Source organism: Sebastes umbrosus, chromosome 16 (assembly GCF_015220745.1).
Source record: "Sebastes umbrosus isolate fSebUmb1 chromosome 16, fSebUmb1.pri, whole genome shotgun sequence".
Classification (NCBI taxonomy): domain Eukaryota; kingdom Metazoa; phylum Chordata; class Actinopteri; order Perciformes; family Sebastidae; genus Sebastes; species Sebastes umbrosus.
The window spans coordinates 26491784-26508194 of NC_051284.1; the positions used below are offsets into that span (position 1 = coordinate 26491784).

Consider the following 16411-nt stretch of genomic DNA (forward strand, 5'->3'; position numbering starts at 1 on the left):
TTGATTATTTAAGCATGTTAACTGTTGAATAATGTAGCAGGTCAGTAACATGTCTGTTTTGTTTTCCCCAGATTTCATCATTTAAATTGTTGGTTTTAATGCACTTGATGCCAGTTTATAGAAAGCAGTATGAAGTTTTCATCTTGTATTCATCAAGGTAAGAGTTTATGCATTGTTACTGTTACTTTTGGTCACATTTTTTAACAAATTGTGGAATTTTTCTCTTGAATTAAATGTTAAAACTGTTGTTTCAGAGGCGTTTTCTACCCTGACGGGATGTTTTACCCGTGAAAAAAAAAAGTCTGCCGGCTCATGCACTTCTCTGTGGAGGCTGAGCTGTCAATATCTTTATAATCTGCTGTCCATCCCCTCTGACACATGTTGTGTAAATTAATCTGATACTCACGATGCTGAGCTGAATGTTAACCGCTCTGACTGTCCATCCTCTTTACCAGGAAGTCGCCTCTGCCCCAGATGTTCTCCTAATTCACTGCTGGAGCGGCGGATGGATGGATGGATGGAGGGAGTGATGGACTGATGGATGGATGGCTGGAGAGCCTGGAGAGTTTATACCTGCCAAGAGTCTGCGGCGAGTACAGTAATCTGAATAACAGCTTTTACTGGCTGGAATGTATTGACCGGCTTCAGATTTAGCAACTCATTCCAAAAGCCTCCCTCCCTCCCCCATTGCCTCCCAGTATCCCTCCACTCCCTCTCTCCCTCCCTCCCTCCCTCTTTCTCTCTGTCATCCCTGTTTTCATCTCTGCTGTGCAGTCAGTCTGCCTCCAGCTGATGAGCGTATTGGCAGCTGCATTATTCCACCCTGCTGAGTTATTGGGATTTGTTTTCTACTTTTCCTGCTTCGTATGAAAGCAGTGCATGCACCTCTATGTGTGTGTGCATTGGGTGTTATTGGGTTAATTGTTATTGACTGACTATTAGTATTTTTTTTATTCTATTAATATTTTTTTTTTGTTTTGCCCCACCTCCCAGGGCGTGGAAAGCCAGAGAGGATGTTCTCGTCTTCGTCCAGAAACTCTCTGTTATCGCCCTGGTCGTCCATGGAGCACTCGGACACTGAAGCGTTGGACATCAGCACCAAGGTGCAGCTGCACGGCGTGCTGTGGAAGAGGCCCTTCGGACGGCCGTCGGCCAAGTGGTCCCGCAGGTGAGGGTGAGGGGTGATTCACCTGGTGGTTTTTATCTTTTAACCTCAGATAGAGCACTTTATTCTGCAGTTCTCTCTATCGGTTGGAGAAATTCTGCTTCTCTGCTGCTTATAAAACCTTCTCAAAACCTGCATGAACTTTAACAATTAGGTTTAGTTAATGTATCACTAAAATCGTAATAACACACTTACTGGACAATTTCTACTAAAGTCTTTTATGCTACTTAGTAGGCCAGATTGAGTTTAAACCCATTATTTCTGTACAGTGGCAGATAAAGATCAGGCTCCACTAATATTATATTATTAGTAGAATTAGATTCCAGTGGTGGCTGCGTAGGATTGTTTCCGACTCGTGTGATCCAAACATTTCCAATAACTCCAGAGCGTTGTAAAGTCCAAAAGTTATTGAAAAAAAATAGATGAATTAATTAAAAAAATTCACTACATGTTTTTATCAAATGAAATGTTCTCCTTCAATCCATATTTGTTGGTGTTTAGCCTTTCAAAAACATTTTCACTGCAGTCGAGAGCTGTTTGCTCTCCTGCCTGCTGTGCGCAGAGGGAGGTACTGACGAGTTATATTCATTAAAGAAAGTTAATTTATTAAAAAAATGACATAATACACTGAATCACTTTACTCAAATCTGTTCATGGATTTATATTTCTTTTAGGGTGATGACGTCAGAAAATATGGGGGGTGGGTTCAGCTTTTCTTAGATACAAGTAAGGGGGCTTCAAGGAAACAAGGTTGGGAACCACTGAACTAGAGGTTAAACGTATAGGAAATCTGCTTTTTCTATAATTTTTTAAAAGTTGACATTCTCAGTGAACGGTCATATTTTCATTCCAAAGAGTATCGGAGAGTACTGAAAAGTTATCGTAGCTGTGATATAGTTGAACAAAATACTTAAATTTACTATTTATTTGACACCACAGGTATAAAGTATCATTATTCTAATGTTTTGAGGACAAAAACTATTTAATTTGCTTTACAGTTGCAGTTGAAAACATCTGGAGTGACTTTTTCTTTTAGAAAAAATATCACAAATTACAGAAAATGATGGTGATTTTTCTGAAAGAAGTTTAAATTAAATTAAATAAAACTTGCAGACTTGGTTGACTGTATTTCTGATGTTCAATCATGAACTTCTTTTCTTCCAAGATGGACATTTAGGATTTTGTGTTTATTATAGAATTGCTTTATATAACAACAGGATATATTTGATATCCCCAGTGTCAGTGTATCCTGATACGAGTCTATATTTGGATGTTAAAATGCCTGGATTGGTACCTTATGTCATGATAATGCTCTTAGTTTACATAACAGTTAAAGCGACAATACACGGTGGATCCAGAGAGTCCATTTGCAGCACAGTCTTTGTGACCTTTCCCGCTGGCTTGTGTCATAAAGGTCAACATAATCTGGTTGTGTTCTGTGGAGCCGGTTGAGCTCGGAGATTTCTGGGTATTTGTTTTTGTTTTTGTCACCAGCTTAAAAACAAACGGAAGTTATTTGAATCAAATCTGCCAACCAGTGTGATGACATTTCGATGTGGGGGACTGACCCTCAGAAACACTTTAAATGTGTTCAGTCATGATGTGGCAGAATATTTAACAGCCTCCGCTGTGGGGGAAATTAAAGGGCCGCTTCACTGATTTCACACATAAAGGTCAGTTTACTTGTCATGAAGAGTAAAACTCAGCCTGTGAAAATAGCTGTATAATGTCTTTTTGGACTGGCAAGAGGGTCTAAAGATGTTATTGAAGTGCATTATGGGAGATAAAGGATCAAGCTTTTTTGAAGCTGGATTTTAAAGTCAGGATATCTGGACCTCTTTTTGACCTTTCTTTATTGAATTAGTCTCTGGAAGTGCAATAAGATAACACAGGAGTATTGCTTTAACTAGTAGTACTTGTACATTTGTATTGTCTGTTTTTATATCTGTTAGTTTTCAAGTTAATTCCAAAGTTCAGTTAAAATGCACAATAACAGGACATGAAAGTAAACACAGGGTTCATCGTCAATGTTTTTTTTTGCCCAAAGTCAATTTTTATTTTTCCCCATAAAAATTGTTTTATTTATTAGCGGTTATGAAATAACAACAAAGACCAAAGATACTTCTCATGTTTAATCTTTATTTAAGTAAATTAATCTGGAGTTTCTCCCACATCCTCTAACGCCACCCAACTAAACTCGTGTTTCCAGGATAACTGAAACGCTCGCTTGCACATTTTGTCTGTACTTGCAACCGTTTACTTGCGAGTGCCCGATCAGTATGGTGCATCTGCAACTCTCAACAGAGATGAGAAGGAAGCGAGATGGCTCACTCTTTAGCTACTTCCATCATCAACTCTGGATATCCTTTTTTACTACTTGTGAGTTGCTAGATTTATTAGTCCGAAGCGGCATTTTACTTGCCCCGGGTAATCCTTATTGTTGAGCTCTGTAAACATGTACATAGGTAACATATAAATCTATTTTCTATAAATGTCATAGCTTAAGTAGTGACTGTAATTTACACATAATAATTACTTAATTTAATTACTCTTAACACATTTGAAGAAGAGGCAGAAATTTTATGTTGTGTTCCCAACCTAAGGGTCCAGACCCACACAAGGGATCACAAGATGAATCTAAGGGGTCTTTGTTGATTTCTTGAAATAAGAACAGGATTCTGCAACAACAAAAAATTCACTCTTCATAACTCATGATGATGGTTTGCAAGTTCTGCTTTGTATTAATGACAAGACAAAACAAGAAGTAAAGGTTGGGAACCACTGATCCAAAGCTTAGAATAATAAGCAGCACAGGATGAACTAAACAGGTCACTGGTTATTTATGAATGAAATACTTATATGTACAAAGAGGCAGAAGCAGGAATGTTCAAATATAGTTTTTTAAATGTATCAGTGAACTCGTTATCTGCTTTCATTGAGAACATCTGCAGACGTCGGTTCCTTTCAGCCCCACAGGATTGACTCACTGCTGCTTTCATTGTCTTCCTCTTTACAAAGATTCTTCATCATCAAAGAGAGCTTCTTGCTCTACTATGCAGAGAGCGAGAAGAGAAACTTTGAGAGCAACAGGTACTTCAACATCCACCCCAAGGTGAGCTTCTGCATCTCCTCTCAACACCTGTAACATGGTGGAAGATTGGAAGCACATAAATATTTAGGAGGTTTTAGATTGCTATTATCCAGAAACAACATTATAAATAACTGTGTGATGTGTTTCTGTCTCAGGGAGTCATTCCTTTGGGAGGATGTGTGGTGTCGGCTAATGAAAACATTGGCATGCCCTTTGCCATCGTGGTCAACCTGGAAGACTTCACCGTAAGACACTGATCCTGTCTCACATTCATTCCTCCATTATTCAATCATTTATCAGCCTTACTGGGGTTTAAAGTGTCAGACCAGGGCATGAAGGTGCAGACAGACGACATGCAACAACAAATTAATGCAGAAATAGCGTGTCACAATCGACTGCATGACAAAGCAGCTTGCAGAGCCGAGCTGAGCTCTTTCTAAATTCTACTTTTATGACTGTAATGATGTGAGACATCAGACTAATCCTGCAAACAAATGGGACACATAATGGAGTGAATTTAACCACTCACTGGGACACAACACTGTGACATCAATTTTTACTATGTCAGCAGCCCAAAGATGGAAATCCACTGTCTATTTTACAGCCTAAGCCCGTTATCGACAAGCTGCTGATGGATAGTATTGTGTATCCGTCCCCCAGGGCACCATAGTCCTGGCTGCTGAGTCTGGGGAGGATCAGGTCCAGTGGATGGAGATGCTGCAGGAGTCGGGGAAAGTGTGAGTATTCGACTGACACAAATTCTCCTCCGGAAGGAATTACACACACAAGACACGACAATCTGTGTCAAATTTTCATGGGATTATAGACTTAGATTTACTTATTTAGGGATTAGAGACTTGGGATGCACCGATACCGGATTGGATATCGGGCTGATACTGACTCAAATAGCTGGATCAGATATCAGTGACAATGATCTACACAATTCAATTCTATGTTTATAAACTGCATACATTATATACTGGGATTTTAATTCCTGTTTTAAGTTTTGACCAGTTTGTTGCTGCATTAAAAAAGATTTATTCTTGAATTGTAATTCCTGTAATCCCTATAGCCATGCCGCTAGCAGGACTAAAATGATGGAAAGCATCTATTTACATGCACACTGTTTTAATAATTTTATAATCATCCCTTAGTTTTGTTAAAATCTCTGCGTTTGTCCAACAGCACGTGGAAGAACGCCCAGCTGGGGGAGGCCATGATCGAGAGTCTGGAGGCTCAGGGGCTGCAGCTGGCCAAGGAGAAGCAGGAGTATCTGGGTAAACATGGGGGGAAGTCACCTGAGATCTTTAAAGGTTAAATCAGAGGAGAAAGTTTACGTGAAATACTTTTTCTTTCTCCAGATAAACTGATGGAAGAGACTGAAGAGCTGAGTCATCAGAGAGCACAGAGAGAGGTGAGGCTTTTTATTTACTCCTCTGATGTCGTCTCATAACGCCAACAGCATGTTTAGTGAGTTTGGAATAAAGAACAACAACTTGTATTTTTAAGTCAAAAACAAACTATTCAAATATTAATGTACTTAAGATGTTACTTATGACAGCTAATTAGGGCCATTGTACTGTAGGTCAATTTACGGAGCCAGGGGAGGGGGGTAATATTCTGAGACAAAACAAAGATAAAGTCGTACATTTATGAGAAACAAATCTGAAAATTTACAGGAAAAAAAATCTAATATTCTCTGAGATTATAAAGTCGTAAACTTGCGAGAAAAAACTAAAGTCACAAATTTATGAAAAAAAAAAACCTCGGAAATATTGTTTCTTTTCAATCAAGGGACCACGTCGCTTCACTTTAAGGTTGGATCAACCTCATCACACCACAGACGCCACCGCTTGCCGTGTATTATGTCTGCAGCGGTTGACCTCATCAAATTATACTTTGCAATCAGATTTAGCAATAACGAAATACCTGTGATTTTTAGCCTAGAATCACCATATTATCATAAGCATACGTACTTTGAAGAGATATTGCCGTTAAGTGGGTCTATTCAGAAGAAAACAACACACTGATTTACATTTTTTTCTTGTCAATTTGATTTAAATCTAAAAAATTCTGAGTTGTTTTCTTGGAATATATAGTGTAATCCCCCTCCCCTGGCTCCGTCATCATTTATTTTTTTTTTTACCTACAATGGCCCTAATACGCCGTCGTAACTTTATGCTTTTATGTAGGGCTAACAATTATTTTCACTGATTACATTTTCTTTGATGAATCAATTAATTGTTTAGTGTATAAAATGAAGTAGTGCAAGGCCCATCGTAATTTCCCAGAGCCCAAGATGACTCTTTCAAAAGTCTCATTTTGTCCAACCAACAATCCAAAGATATTTAGTTTATTGTGATATAAAACAGAAAAGCAACCTAGAAAATTAAAAATGTTTGAATTTTTTTGCTGAATAAATGAGCTAAACAATTAATCGCTTATCAAAATTGTTGCAGAATAATTTTCTGTCAAACAACTAGTCAATTAATCAGTGAATCTTTTGCTTTTTAATATTGTAGTATTAAGGATAACGCTGCATAATTATTTTAAATTTTTAATTTAATTTTTAATTTAAATTGATATCACGATATGGCCTACTGCAATTTTCAAATCGCTGGAGGCGCAATATTTGTTGAAGGCAAAATGTGTGTCAAAATACCTTTTTAAATTAATGTTTTAGTTCACCGTCAAACTAGTGTGATCCTTCATTTTAATAATCAGTACCATTTTCCTGCGTTTGTGTGCAGGAGCTGGAGCGTCTGAACCAGGTTCTGGAGGAGGAGAAGATGAAGTTTGAGGAGGTGGTGTTGGAGCTGAAGGCGGAGCAGGAGCATATCAAACTGTAAATACTCTACTATGTTTATGTTTGTTAACTGATACTGTTTATACTGCACAAGCCTGTAAAGTGATTTATTGTCTGCTGTGTGTTGATGACAGAGATCTGGACGGCACCGCTCAGTCCCTGAAAGGTGTTGAGAGTGAAAAAGAGGAGCTGAGCAGTTTAACCGTCATGCTGCAGAAATCCATCGAGGTATGAACCTCATCCACAGATACTCCGCTCTGCAGATACTGAGAGTGAGCGGGCCGTTGTAACAAGTTATTGATTAGTTGGAGAGGACTCTGGTACTCGATTCAGATCATGTAATACAGCTGATGTAATACGTTGTGTAACAAACCCTCGAGGTTGTCCAGTTGTCCTGCTAACAAAGTACAGTTGACATAGATGCAATTTTCTGGTGAAAGGGATTAGAGCAATGTGGAGAAGAGATTATGATCACAATGAAAGTCAAGAATGAATCGCAGGCAATCAAATCGAAATTGCATCATTGCGGACTTTGTGATATCAGCAAACATCGTATCGTTGTCCAAAGAATCAATATATAATATCGTATCATGATGAAACTTGTGATTTACACCTCTATTGTTTTGTCCTTAAGGAGCTCTCTCAGGAGAAGAAGAGAACTCTGGAGCTGCTGGGTGTGAAGGAGGAGAAGAAGGAGGTCGAGACGTCAGGGGAGAGCTCAGCCTGCAGGACGTCTGAGGACGGCGAGGATCCCGGAGACGTGGACCTGCTGCAGGACCTGCGACACATCGAGGAGCAAATGAAGATCCTGCTGAAGGAGAAGGGGCAGGCTGACGACATGTGAGTGACACCTCAAAGAGAGAGAACCCAGTATCAGACTGGGATTACTGGTTTTGGTGCAACAAAAGCAGAACAAGACCAGTTATGTACAACAGACTTTCCGTGTTATTATCGCGTTAACTTTGACAGCCCTAGATAAAAGCTTAAAATTCTCTGAGCGGTTTGGTTTTTCAGTCAGTAAATCATAGACAATATAGTATTTTAATGAACGTATAAGTGTCAGGGTCTCATTAGAAACACTGATTACTGTATCAATACTGAAAAGGTAATGTAGTTTGCGAAGAAGGCTTCAGCTTGCGATTACATTTTGGCATCCAAAGGGTCAAACACTGCGGCCTTTCCAGGGAACCTCTCTGCTAATGGCTCAGAGGATGTGAGTACTAGTGGAAATGTGTATTGATCCCTAAACAACCAGCTCCATTGATCAGCACCAGTAAGTGGGATATTACAGGCAGCTGCTATTGACTGCGTAGCACTAATGTTCTGTTACGAACACTGAAATATACGAGCCATAACGTTATGTTTCCACGAGCTCCGCCTTCACTCTCCTCCTCTTCTCGCTCATCCTCTGACTGACTCACAACTGCATGGAAAAATACAGAAATACAACCAGAATCATACAGAATAGTTTTCATACCAAATGCAAAATCAAGCTGATGCTCGCCTGCATTATAAAACAACAGTTCTGAAACAAATACTGGTTAAAATATTCAGTTTTTGTCGAGACTATTCCTTTAGTTGTTTGCATGTTGACTCAAATCTAAGAGATGTTTTTGGTGCAGTTAAATTAGACTCTATTTGAAGCATTTTTATTGAAAACACAATGATTTAAAAAACAGGTTTTCCTTAATTTTTTCCACCTGAAAGCTGTTTCTATTATTTTGTCCACCATATTTACATATTATTGAGGACCAAAAGTAACAGAAACACCGGACATACTGTAATGAATCACCAGAAACTGCAGTCTCAAAAATGACGGTAGTTGAATCAACACCACGCTGACAGTGTTTCACAAAGGTACATTTTATTACAGGACTATTTTATTGGATTATTACATTATAATTTACATTTATTTATATAATTTTTATTGTTATTTTTACTGGGGCTGCACAATTAATTAAAATTTTAGCTCAATATGGCTAGGGGCAATATTTGTTGAAGGTGAAATGTGTGTCAAAATACCATTTTAAATTAAATATTGTAGTCCTGGCCTACACATCATATTCTAAAATGACAATTTTCCGTAATGCCATGTTAACAGACAGCAGGTAAGGGAAGTGTCAAACTATTCCTTGAAGTGTCTCACAGATAGTTCTGTGAGAGAAAGTTCTGCGGTTCCTGTTTTAACCTTGAAATTAGATTACAAGCGCGTTTGTGTGCATTCATGTGTCCTGTCAGTGAGCATCACAGCACAGCACCAACCTCTGCAGTCCTGACAGTGAAGGGCAACAGAAGCTCTATGCAGCTTTTATTCTGCAATGAAACAGCTTTTCAGCTTAAAGTTGGAGCTTTTAAAAAAAGGGTTTAAATGATGCCAAAAATCATTCAAATTGACAAAATCTGAGTTATGAATATGTTCTGTGTTTTGTGTGTTCCAGGCTGAGGGAGAACGATGAGCGGGCTAAAGTCCTGCAGCAGGAGAGGGAGTACTACTCGTCTCAGGCTCGGACGCTGCAGCAGTCGCTCTCTCAGCTCACCGTGGACAAGCAGCAGACCGAGGCCGAGCTCAAGGTAACACAGCATGACTCAGCTGCTTTACGCAGCAACAAAACACTGCTCAAAGTCACTCTAAAGGTCACACGATCAGCTGCCAGCTTTATGTTTTCATATATCGTTTCATCGTTTGTGGATTGTTTCCCAGACTGTTTGCTTTGTTGCACCTGAAGGAGACAAATTACACATTTTATTAAATTTATTTGCACAAGAAGTCCTGTGACCTTATGTAATCCCAAGCGTGGCTCTGCCCAACCCGAGCAGCTAATTATCATAATTAACTTTGTAAACATTTATTGTAAGTGGTTGAGACCTTTTTAAAGCATGACTTTTGTAAGATTTGTAAACAACACAATAAAACAGAGCTCTACCCGAAATCCAATAAATACAAGATGGATTCATTTCCATTAAAGTAACACCTGTGTTCATTATCGCAGCAGCTCAGGTGGAGCTGATCACAGAACCGATTGTGTTGAGCTGCTCTTGTGCTCGTTGCTGCAGCATGGACTTTTTAAAATACTATGATGATAAACTTAAGCTCCACAACCCTCAAAACTATAGACCTGACACTTGACAGAAGGCTTTTAAATGTTTTTTTTTATTTTATATATCACATTTATTCAGCTTACCGTTCATTTATATATTCTGTAAATTGTGTTTCCAAACATGAGGGTGTCAATGTTGCTTCAAAGCCTTCTAGATACTAAATCATTTATTTCTGTTTTTGGTCCAAAAGTAGTCACTTTTCATAAGCTAAGAAATCCAACCCTGTTTTCACTTTTTACCTCCTGTTATAATTATTATTCAGATAATCTCATGGGGTTTTAAATGGGTTATTTATCTGAAGAAGTAGGATAAGTTTCCAAACCCACAAAGGAATATTTAAACCTTCAGTTTCTCTGAAATATTCTTTAGTTTTGAGAACCTACTTAAAGTGGTGATCCTTAAGATTTCAGTCCTCAGGAGTATTTTTGTTGCTATATGAAGAGAAATGTAATAGAGAAATTATATTTCTGTGTACATGAGGTTACATTTTTCCAAATTGTGTGCATAGTTTAATTTTTTGTGTGCATACAACAGCATTTTTTTCCGGGAATGTCACCACAGACACCCACTTCAGGGTGGTTCATTCAGTCTGATTCGTTATTGAATCAGGTCTGTGATATCCTCGGAGTGGTTCAGCAACACATCCTCCTCTAGTCTCTCTGGCATGAAGAGCAGATCTCACATTACATTTACTGGAACAAAGAAAAGCTCATCCTCCTCTGGTCCAGTTTCTCTGTATGAAATTACCTTTGTTTCCTCTTTGCATCAACTCTCTTTCTTCCTTCAGGCCTCAGTCAAACTGCAATAAAACATTCAAGTGGTTTAAGAGATGACAGCTATATTGTTGAAGTTCCCTTGAGAAAATACTCAAACCTCAACTGACTGGTTGTACCAGTCCAGGCTGATACTCCACACTATTTGTGTTTATTCTGTGTTTGTAAAACAAATGAATAAATGACTTGATAAATAATATACCATTAAAAGTAGCAAACATAATATTAAAAACAAATGTAGTCATTAATTAATTGCTAAAATGTCACATTAATTGGTATTTCTGTTTTAGTTTGCTTTTTTATTTATTTTCTTTTGTATTAATTCCCTTATGTATTTACTCTTCGGTTTAATTTCCACTTTTATTTATTCATGTATTTATTTTTGCATTTATTTTTATTTATGTTTTTATTTTTGCATTTATCACATTTTTTTGCATTTATTTTTGTATGTTATATTTATTTTTTAAAAGTATGTATTTATTTGTGTTTATTTATTTATTTATTTCTGCATGATTTTCCCTCAGCATTTCACCCCTTATTTATTTCCCCAAACTTATTTATCTCTGTATTCTTTTCTCTATACATTTCTTCATGCATTTCTGCTTCATTGTGCAAATGAGGGGGCGTTGCTTTCATGTTGTGAAAGTGAAGTACTGACAGCTGAAACTACAAGAAATGTAAAAATAAATGTATAAAGAAAAGAATACAGAGATAAATAAATAAGGGGTGAAATGCTGAGGGAAAATTATGCAGAAATACATAAATAAATACATACATTTAAAAATACATATGAAATGAAAACAAACATAAATGCAAGAACAAATGAATAGATAAATAATACATGCAAAAATAAATAAATACATTCAAAAAATCATAAAAATAAATAAATAAACAAAATTGGAAATTAAACAGTAAATAAATAAGGGAATAATAAAAAGCTAATTAAAACACAAATATCAATTTATATCACATTTTATTAATTAATTGACGATTTTTTTTAATATTACTTTTGCTACTTTTAATAGCATTTATTTATTTATTATTCTGTCTGCTATGTTCTCTCCTTCAAACATAGTGAGACAGATTGAATTTGACTAAACTCTCTTCAGCTGAGTGAAATCTTTCCTCCCTCACATAAACTCAGTTTATCATTAAAAGCCCAATATTTCCCTCAAATGTCCACATACAGAAGCAGTCTATTGATTTAACCCACTCAGTTGCTGCAGTAAGTTTTCACTAACATCCGGTGTGTTTGTTTCTCTGTGTGTCACAGACGGAGATCGAGTCTCGGGTGGAGCTGGAGAAGAGACTGAAGCAGGCTGAAGAGGCTCTACAGGAACTGGAGAAAGGCCTGGAATCACTGGAGCGGACCAAAGAGACCGATGAGAAGATGAAGGGGGGTGTGAATCAGCTGAGGAGTGAGTGCATTCACTGATACCTTTATATCCCATGAATATGTTGAATATGTGCTGCAAGATTACATTTAGTTCACCGGGAGCGGTAAAGAGGGATTCTGGTGTGATAGTTCCTATTTATGAGGTTAGCAGCAATAATATATCATCAGTATGTCCCAGTAAAATACATAAATTAATATGCATTTAAAGCTGATTTACTCCAATAATAAGCTGCATGACTGCCCTCCTCTGGATAGAGTTTGTATCACATGTTGATCACATCCAGCAGATCAGATATCGGTCAAAGATAATGAAACATGTTTTATGTTCTTGAGTCCACAGAAAAAATAGTTTTGTTTTATTTTGTGTAATTTATTCACTAGAAATTGCCTCAAACTGTCAGGGCTGCAACTACTAATTATTTTCACTATCTGTGAATATGCTGAATGTTTTCTTGATTAATAGTTTGGACTACAAAATGTCACAAAGTCCCTGTTATCATTTCTTGAGATGATGTATTCATATATCAATGTGTCCAAAACCCAAAGATATTATACTAGACATTAGTTTACTATCATATATGACTAACAATTTATCAAATCCTCACGTTTGAGAAGCAGGAACCAGGGAATTGATTTTGCATTTTTACTTGAAACATGACTAAAACGATTGATTATCAAAATAGTTTCCGATAAATATTCTGTGGAAAGACTAATTTATTAATCAACTAATCGTTGCAGCTCTAAAACTATTAAACTTGCTAAACTAGGGCTGTGTAATAATTCAGTATTCTCATTTTCATGTCTCCATATAATCATATGGTAAAATTAATATCAAGATATAAAGTGTTCAAAGTTCTTACCCTAAATAAATGATAGCATGTTACATTTGTAAAAAAATCTGTCACAGACTGACTGTTAATGAGAACTAATGTTTTGTTTTTTCATTGTAAAATTTAGAATTTTGTTCCAGTAAAAGCTACAAACTATTTACATCAATGGGATGAACACACATTTAACAGTTTTCCTGTTATTTTGAATACTTTAGTAACATATTTATATCAAGATAATGTTATAGCTGTCAGAATTTTAGAGCATGAAGATTCATTCTGTCCATCTGTAAATTACAGATTTAAGTCTCACCACTAATATTCGATTTATTGCTCAATTCTATTTCCATAACATGAAAACAACTCGTTTTAAAACATATTTGACTATGATTGAAAACTTAAAACTCAAAAATTCTAAATTGCCAAAAACGTATAGATTATTTAGATTTCTAATTTATTCCAATTGTTTAACAGACCCCCTTTTTTTGTTCGTTTTTTCTTTCTTTTTGTTCATTTTTTTTCCTTTCCTTATATTTTATTTGTTTTATAATATATTTAATTTTTATATTCTTTTTATACTGTGAAATATTTCCTCTAATATTTGTAATGAAAAATCTGAACGTTTATGTTATTAATATATACTGTATACTATACTTTGACTTTTCTTTTCTTTTTACTTTTTTCGACGTACTATACTATATTTCTAAATAACACATGAAAACCACTGCAATAACACCAGCACCCTGTGTATGTATGTATGTACTGTATATATGATGTGTTTCTGATGTGTGTGTTTAACCAGAATTCTTTGAGGATTGTATCTGTGCAGCGGAGATCGAGGCGAAGCTTCCAGCGATAATGAAGAACGCTGTGTATCTTCACAAAGCTGCTGCACGCAGAATTAAGAGCTGCCGGATCCAGAGGAGAGCCTCAAAACGCCTCTGGTGTAAGTCTGAGCATCACACAGTAATGAGCACAACATAAACTCCCCCAACACATGCATATTTTATGACTGAATTCATCCAAGTTCCCAACGGATATGGACATGAAACATAAGGCGAGAGATAAAATAAAAAATAAATATTAATTGTCCTATTGGCATTTGAGCCGTTGTTTCCCTGTTATAATTTAAATTGTGAAGCAATTTGTAAGGTCTGTTTCAATATGAGCGCTATAAATTGATCATTAATCCTCAAAGTGCGGACCGTGTGCCAATGGCAGCGCTCAGAAGCATTTTTATGGCATGTTATACAGTGAATTCATAGCACACTGTTCTATGACTTTATTGCATTTTTATACCATAAAACTTTGACATTTTTTATTAAATTTGTATATATTATAACTTTTTCAACATACTATACTATGACTTTTTTTTTCTTTTTCGACACACTATACTGCGACTTTTTTTTTTTTTTCAACAAATTATACTATGACTTTTTTTCTTTTTTTTTCAACATATACTATGACTTTTTTTTGCTTTTTCGACACACTATACCATGGCTTTTTTTCCCCCCACATACTATGACTTTTCTTTTTTTTCCGACATACTTTATGACTTTTTCGACATTAATATACTATGACTTTTTTTTAGTTTTTTCAACATATTATACTATGACTTTTTTTTTTTTTGACACACTATACTATGACTTTTTTTTCGACATATTATACTATGACTTTTTTTTAGTTTTTTCGACATACTATACCATGGTTTTTTTTTTTTTTTTTCGACATACTATGACTTTTTTAATTTTTTTTGACATACTTTATGACTTTTTCGACATTAATATACTATGACTTTTTTGTTTTTCAACACACTATACTATGAATTTTTTTTCGACATATTATACTTTGGCTTTTTTTTTGTTTTTCGACATACTGTACTATGACATTTTTTTTTGTTTTTCGACACACTATGACTTTTTTTTGTTTTTCAACCTACTATGACTTTTTTTTTGTTTTTTCGACATTCTATACTATGATTTTTTTTTTTTGACATACTTTATTATGACTTTTTTTTCGACATTAATATACTACGACTTTTTTGTTTTGTTTTTGGACATATTATACTATCACAAAATATTTCTTCCTTTATTTAATGAGGCAGCTGTTTAGAGTCAGAAGAACCTTATTGATTGTTTTTTTCTCTTCATTGCAGTAAAACATTCCAAGTCTTTTGCTGTAGCAAATGCTGACAGCGACAACATGGAGGAACTGCGGGAGACGGCCAGACGACTGACCTCTGACAGCAGCTTCAGAGAGAGCGTGTATAAGATCATCGCTCGCAAGGACGCGACGAACAAAACAGAGGACTGAGCGATGTGAACGTGAGCGGCGTAGAGAACCTGATACCAAACCCACCATTTGTTTGATGGAATCTCTGGTTGCAATCTTAATCTCCTATTATATGTAACAGCACTGGTTCTAAGTTCCCACATGGATTCACTGGTTTGAAGTCCTTCTTTAAACCATTTGGTAGAAAAGTGTGGTAGAAAAACCTTCAGATTTAATTTAGCCAAAGAGTGATTATGATGTTACTTAACATTAAAAACACAGTAACACTTGTTATAGATCATAATGTTTAAGAACGATCAGTCAGCCTTGTTTGATTGTAGCCTTGTACATTGAATTTCTAGTGTTATAGTATTTTATTTTAATAGATTCAGCAGCTAGCACAAACAATGCAAATCCATCTGGTAAAATGTTTGTTTTATTATTCTGGTTTTGATTGTATGCACAGATTGTGTCCTTTACTTTAACAGAGTTCTTACGAAAACAATGAAATCACATATGTGTATGATATTGATCTTGACCATTTCATTATTGCTACATCTGAAAATCTGTCCTTCGCGAAGCAACTCAATGACACAAGCATTTAATGATAACATCAGAAATGGTACAGAAAATAAGCCCGAATGTCTAAGTAAAGGGGAACATATTATGGACTGAAAAACATGCCTTGATGACAATAAAGCTGTGTTTGAACCTTGTACATGTAATTTCATTTATGCAGACTAAAGGCTGTAAGTCTTATCCTTTGATAAAGGTAAGTGTGGGAAGAAAAGGACGTTTGCAGGTTACCTAACCAGCTCTCGTTCATCACCTGGACCTGCAAGAAATAAGAATGTGATGAATGGGAGAATAAAAAGTACAACTGTAATTCCATTTAATTCAATACAATACATATTTTAAAAAAAAGTCATAGTATAGTATGTCGAAAAAAAAAAAACAAAATCATATAGAATGTCAAAAAAAGG

The 16411-nt window shown here is 36.0% G+C and overlaps 2 protein-coding genes across 4 annotated transcripts in view; one reads left to right on the plus strand and one right to left on the minus strand.

The window, feature by feature from the left end:
- Positions 1–34: 34 nt before the first annotated feature.
- On the plus strand, positions 35–16143 carry plekhd1 (pleckstrin homology domain containing, family D (with coiled-coil domains) member 1). The gene is made up of 14 exons (XM_037796534.1): positions 35–157; positions 456–1168; positions 4184–4277; positions 4412–4501; positions 4917–4993; positions 5442–5533; positions 5618–5670; positions 7007–7101; positions 7197–7290; positions 7697–7902; positions 9501–9633; positions 12208–12352; positions 13960–14103; positions 15313–16143. The coding sequence occupies exons 2-14, from the start codon at positions 1014–1016 to the stop codon at positions 15468–15470; spliced, it is 1536 nt and encodes a 511-aa protein (XP_037652462.1). The 5' UTR covers positions 35–157; positions 456–1013; the 3' UTR covers positions 15471–16143.
- ccdc177 (coiled-coil domain containing 177) overlaps positions 15847–16411 on the minus strand; it is a 160090-nt gene continuing 159525 nt past the window's right edge. For all 3 annotated transcript variants that reach the window (XM_037796520.1, XM_037796522.1, XM_037796521.1), the window contains one exon: positions 15847–16263. The gene's annotated coding sequence lies outside the window, so the exon portion shown is untranslated. The remainder of the gene's footprint in view (positions 16264–16411) is intronic.

Coding starts and splice junctions, on each gene's coding strand:
- plekhd1 (XM_037796534.1), top strand. CDS start 1,014: ATGTTCTCGTCTTCGTCCAGAAACTCTCTGTTATCGCCCTGGTCGTCC. Junction 5,534..5,617: donor GGAGAAGCAGGAGTATCTGG/GTAAACATGGGG, acceptor TTCTTTCTCCAG/ATAAACTGATGGAAGAGACT. Junction 12,353..13,959: donor GGGTGTGAATCAGCTGAGGA/GTGAGTGCATTC, acceptor GTGTTTAACCAG/AATTCTTTGAGGATTGTATC.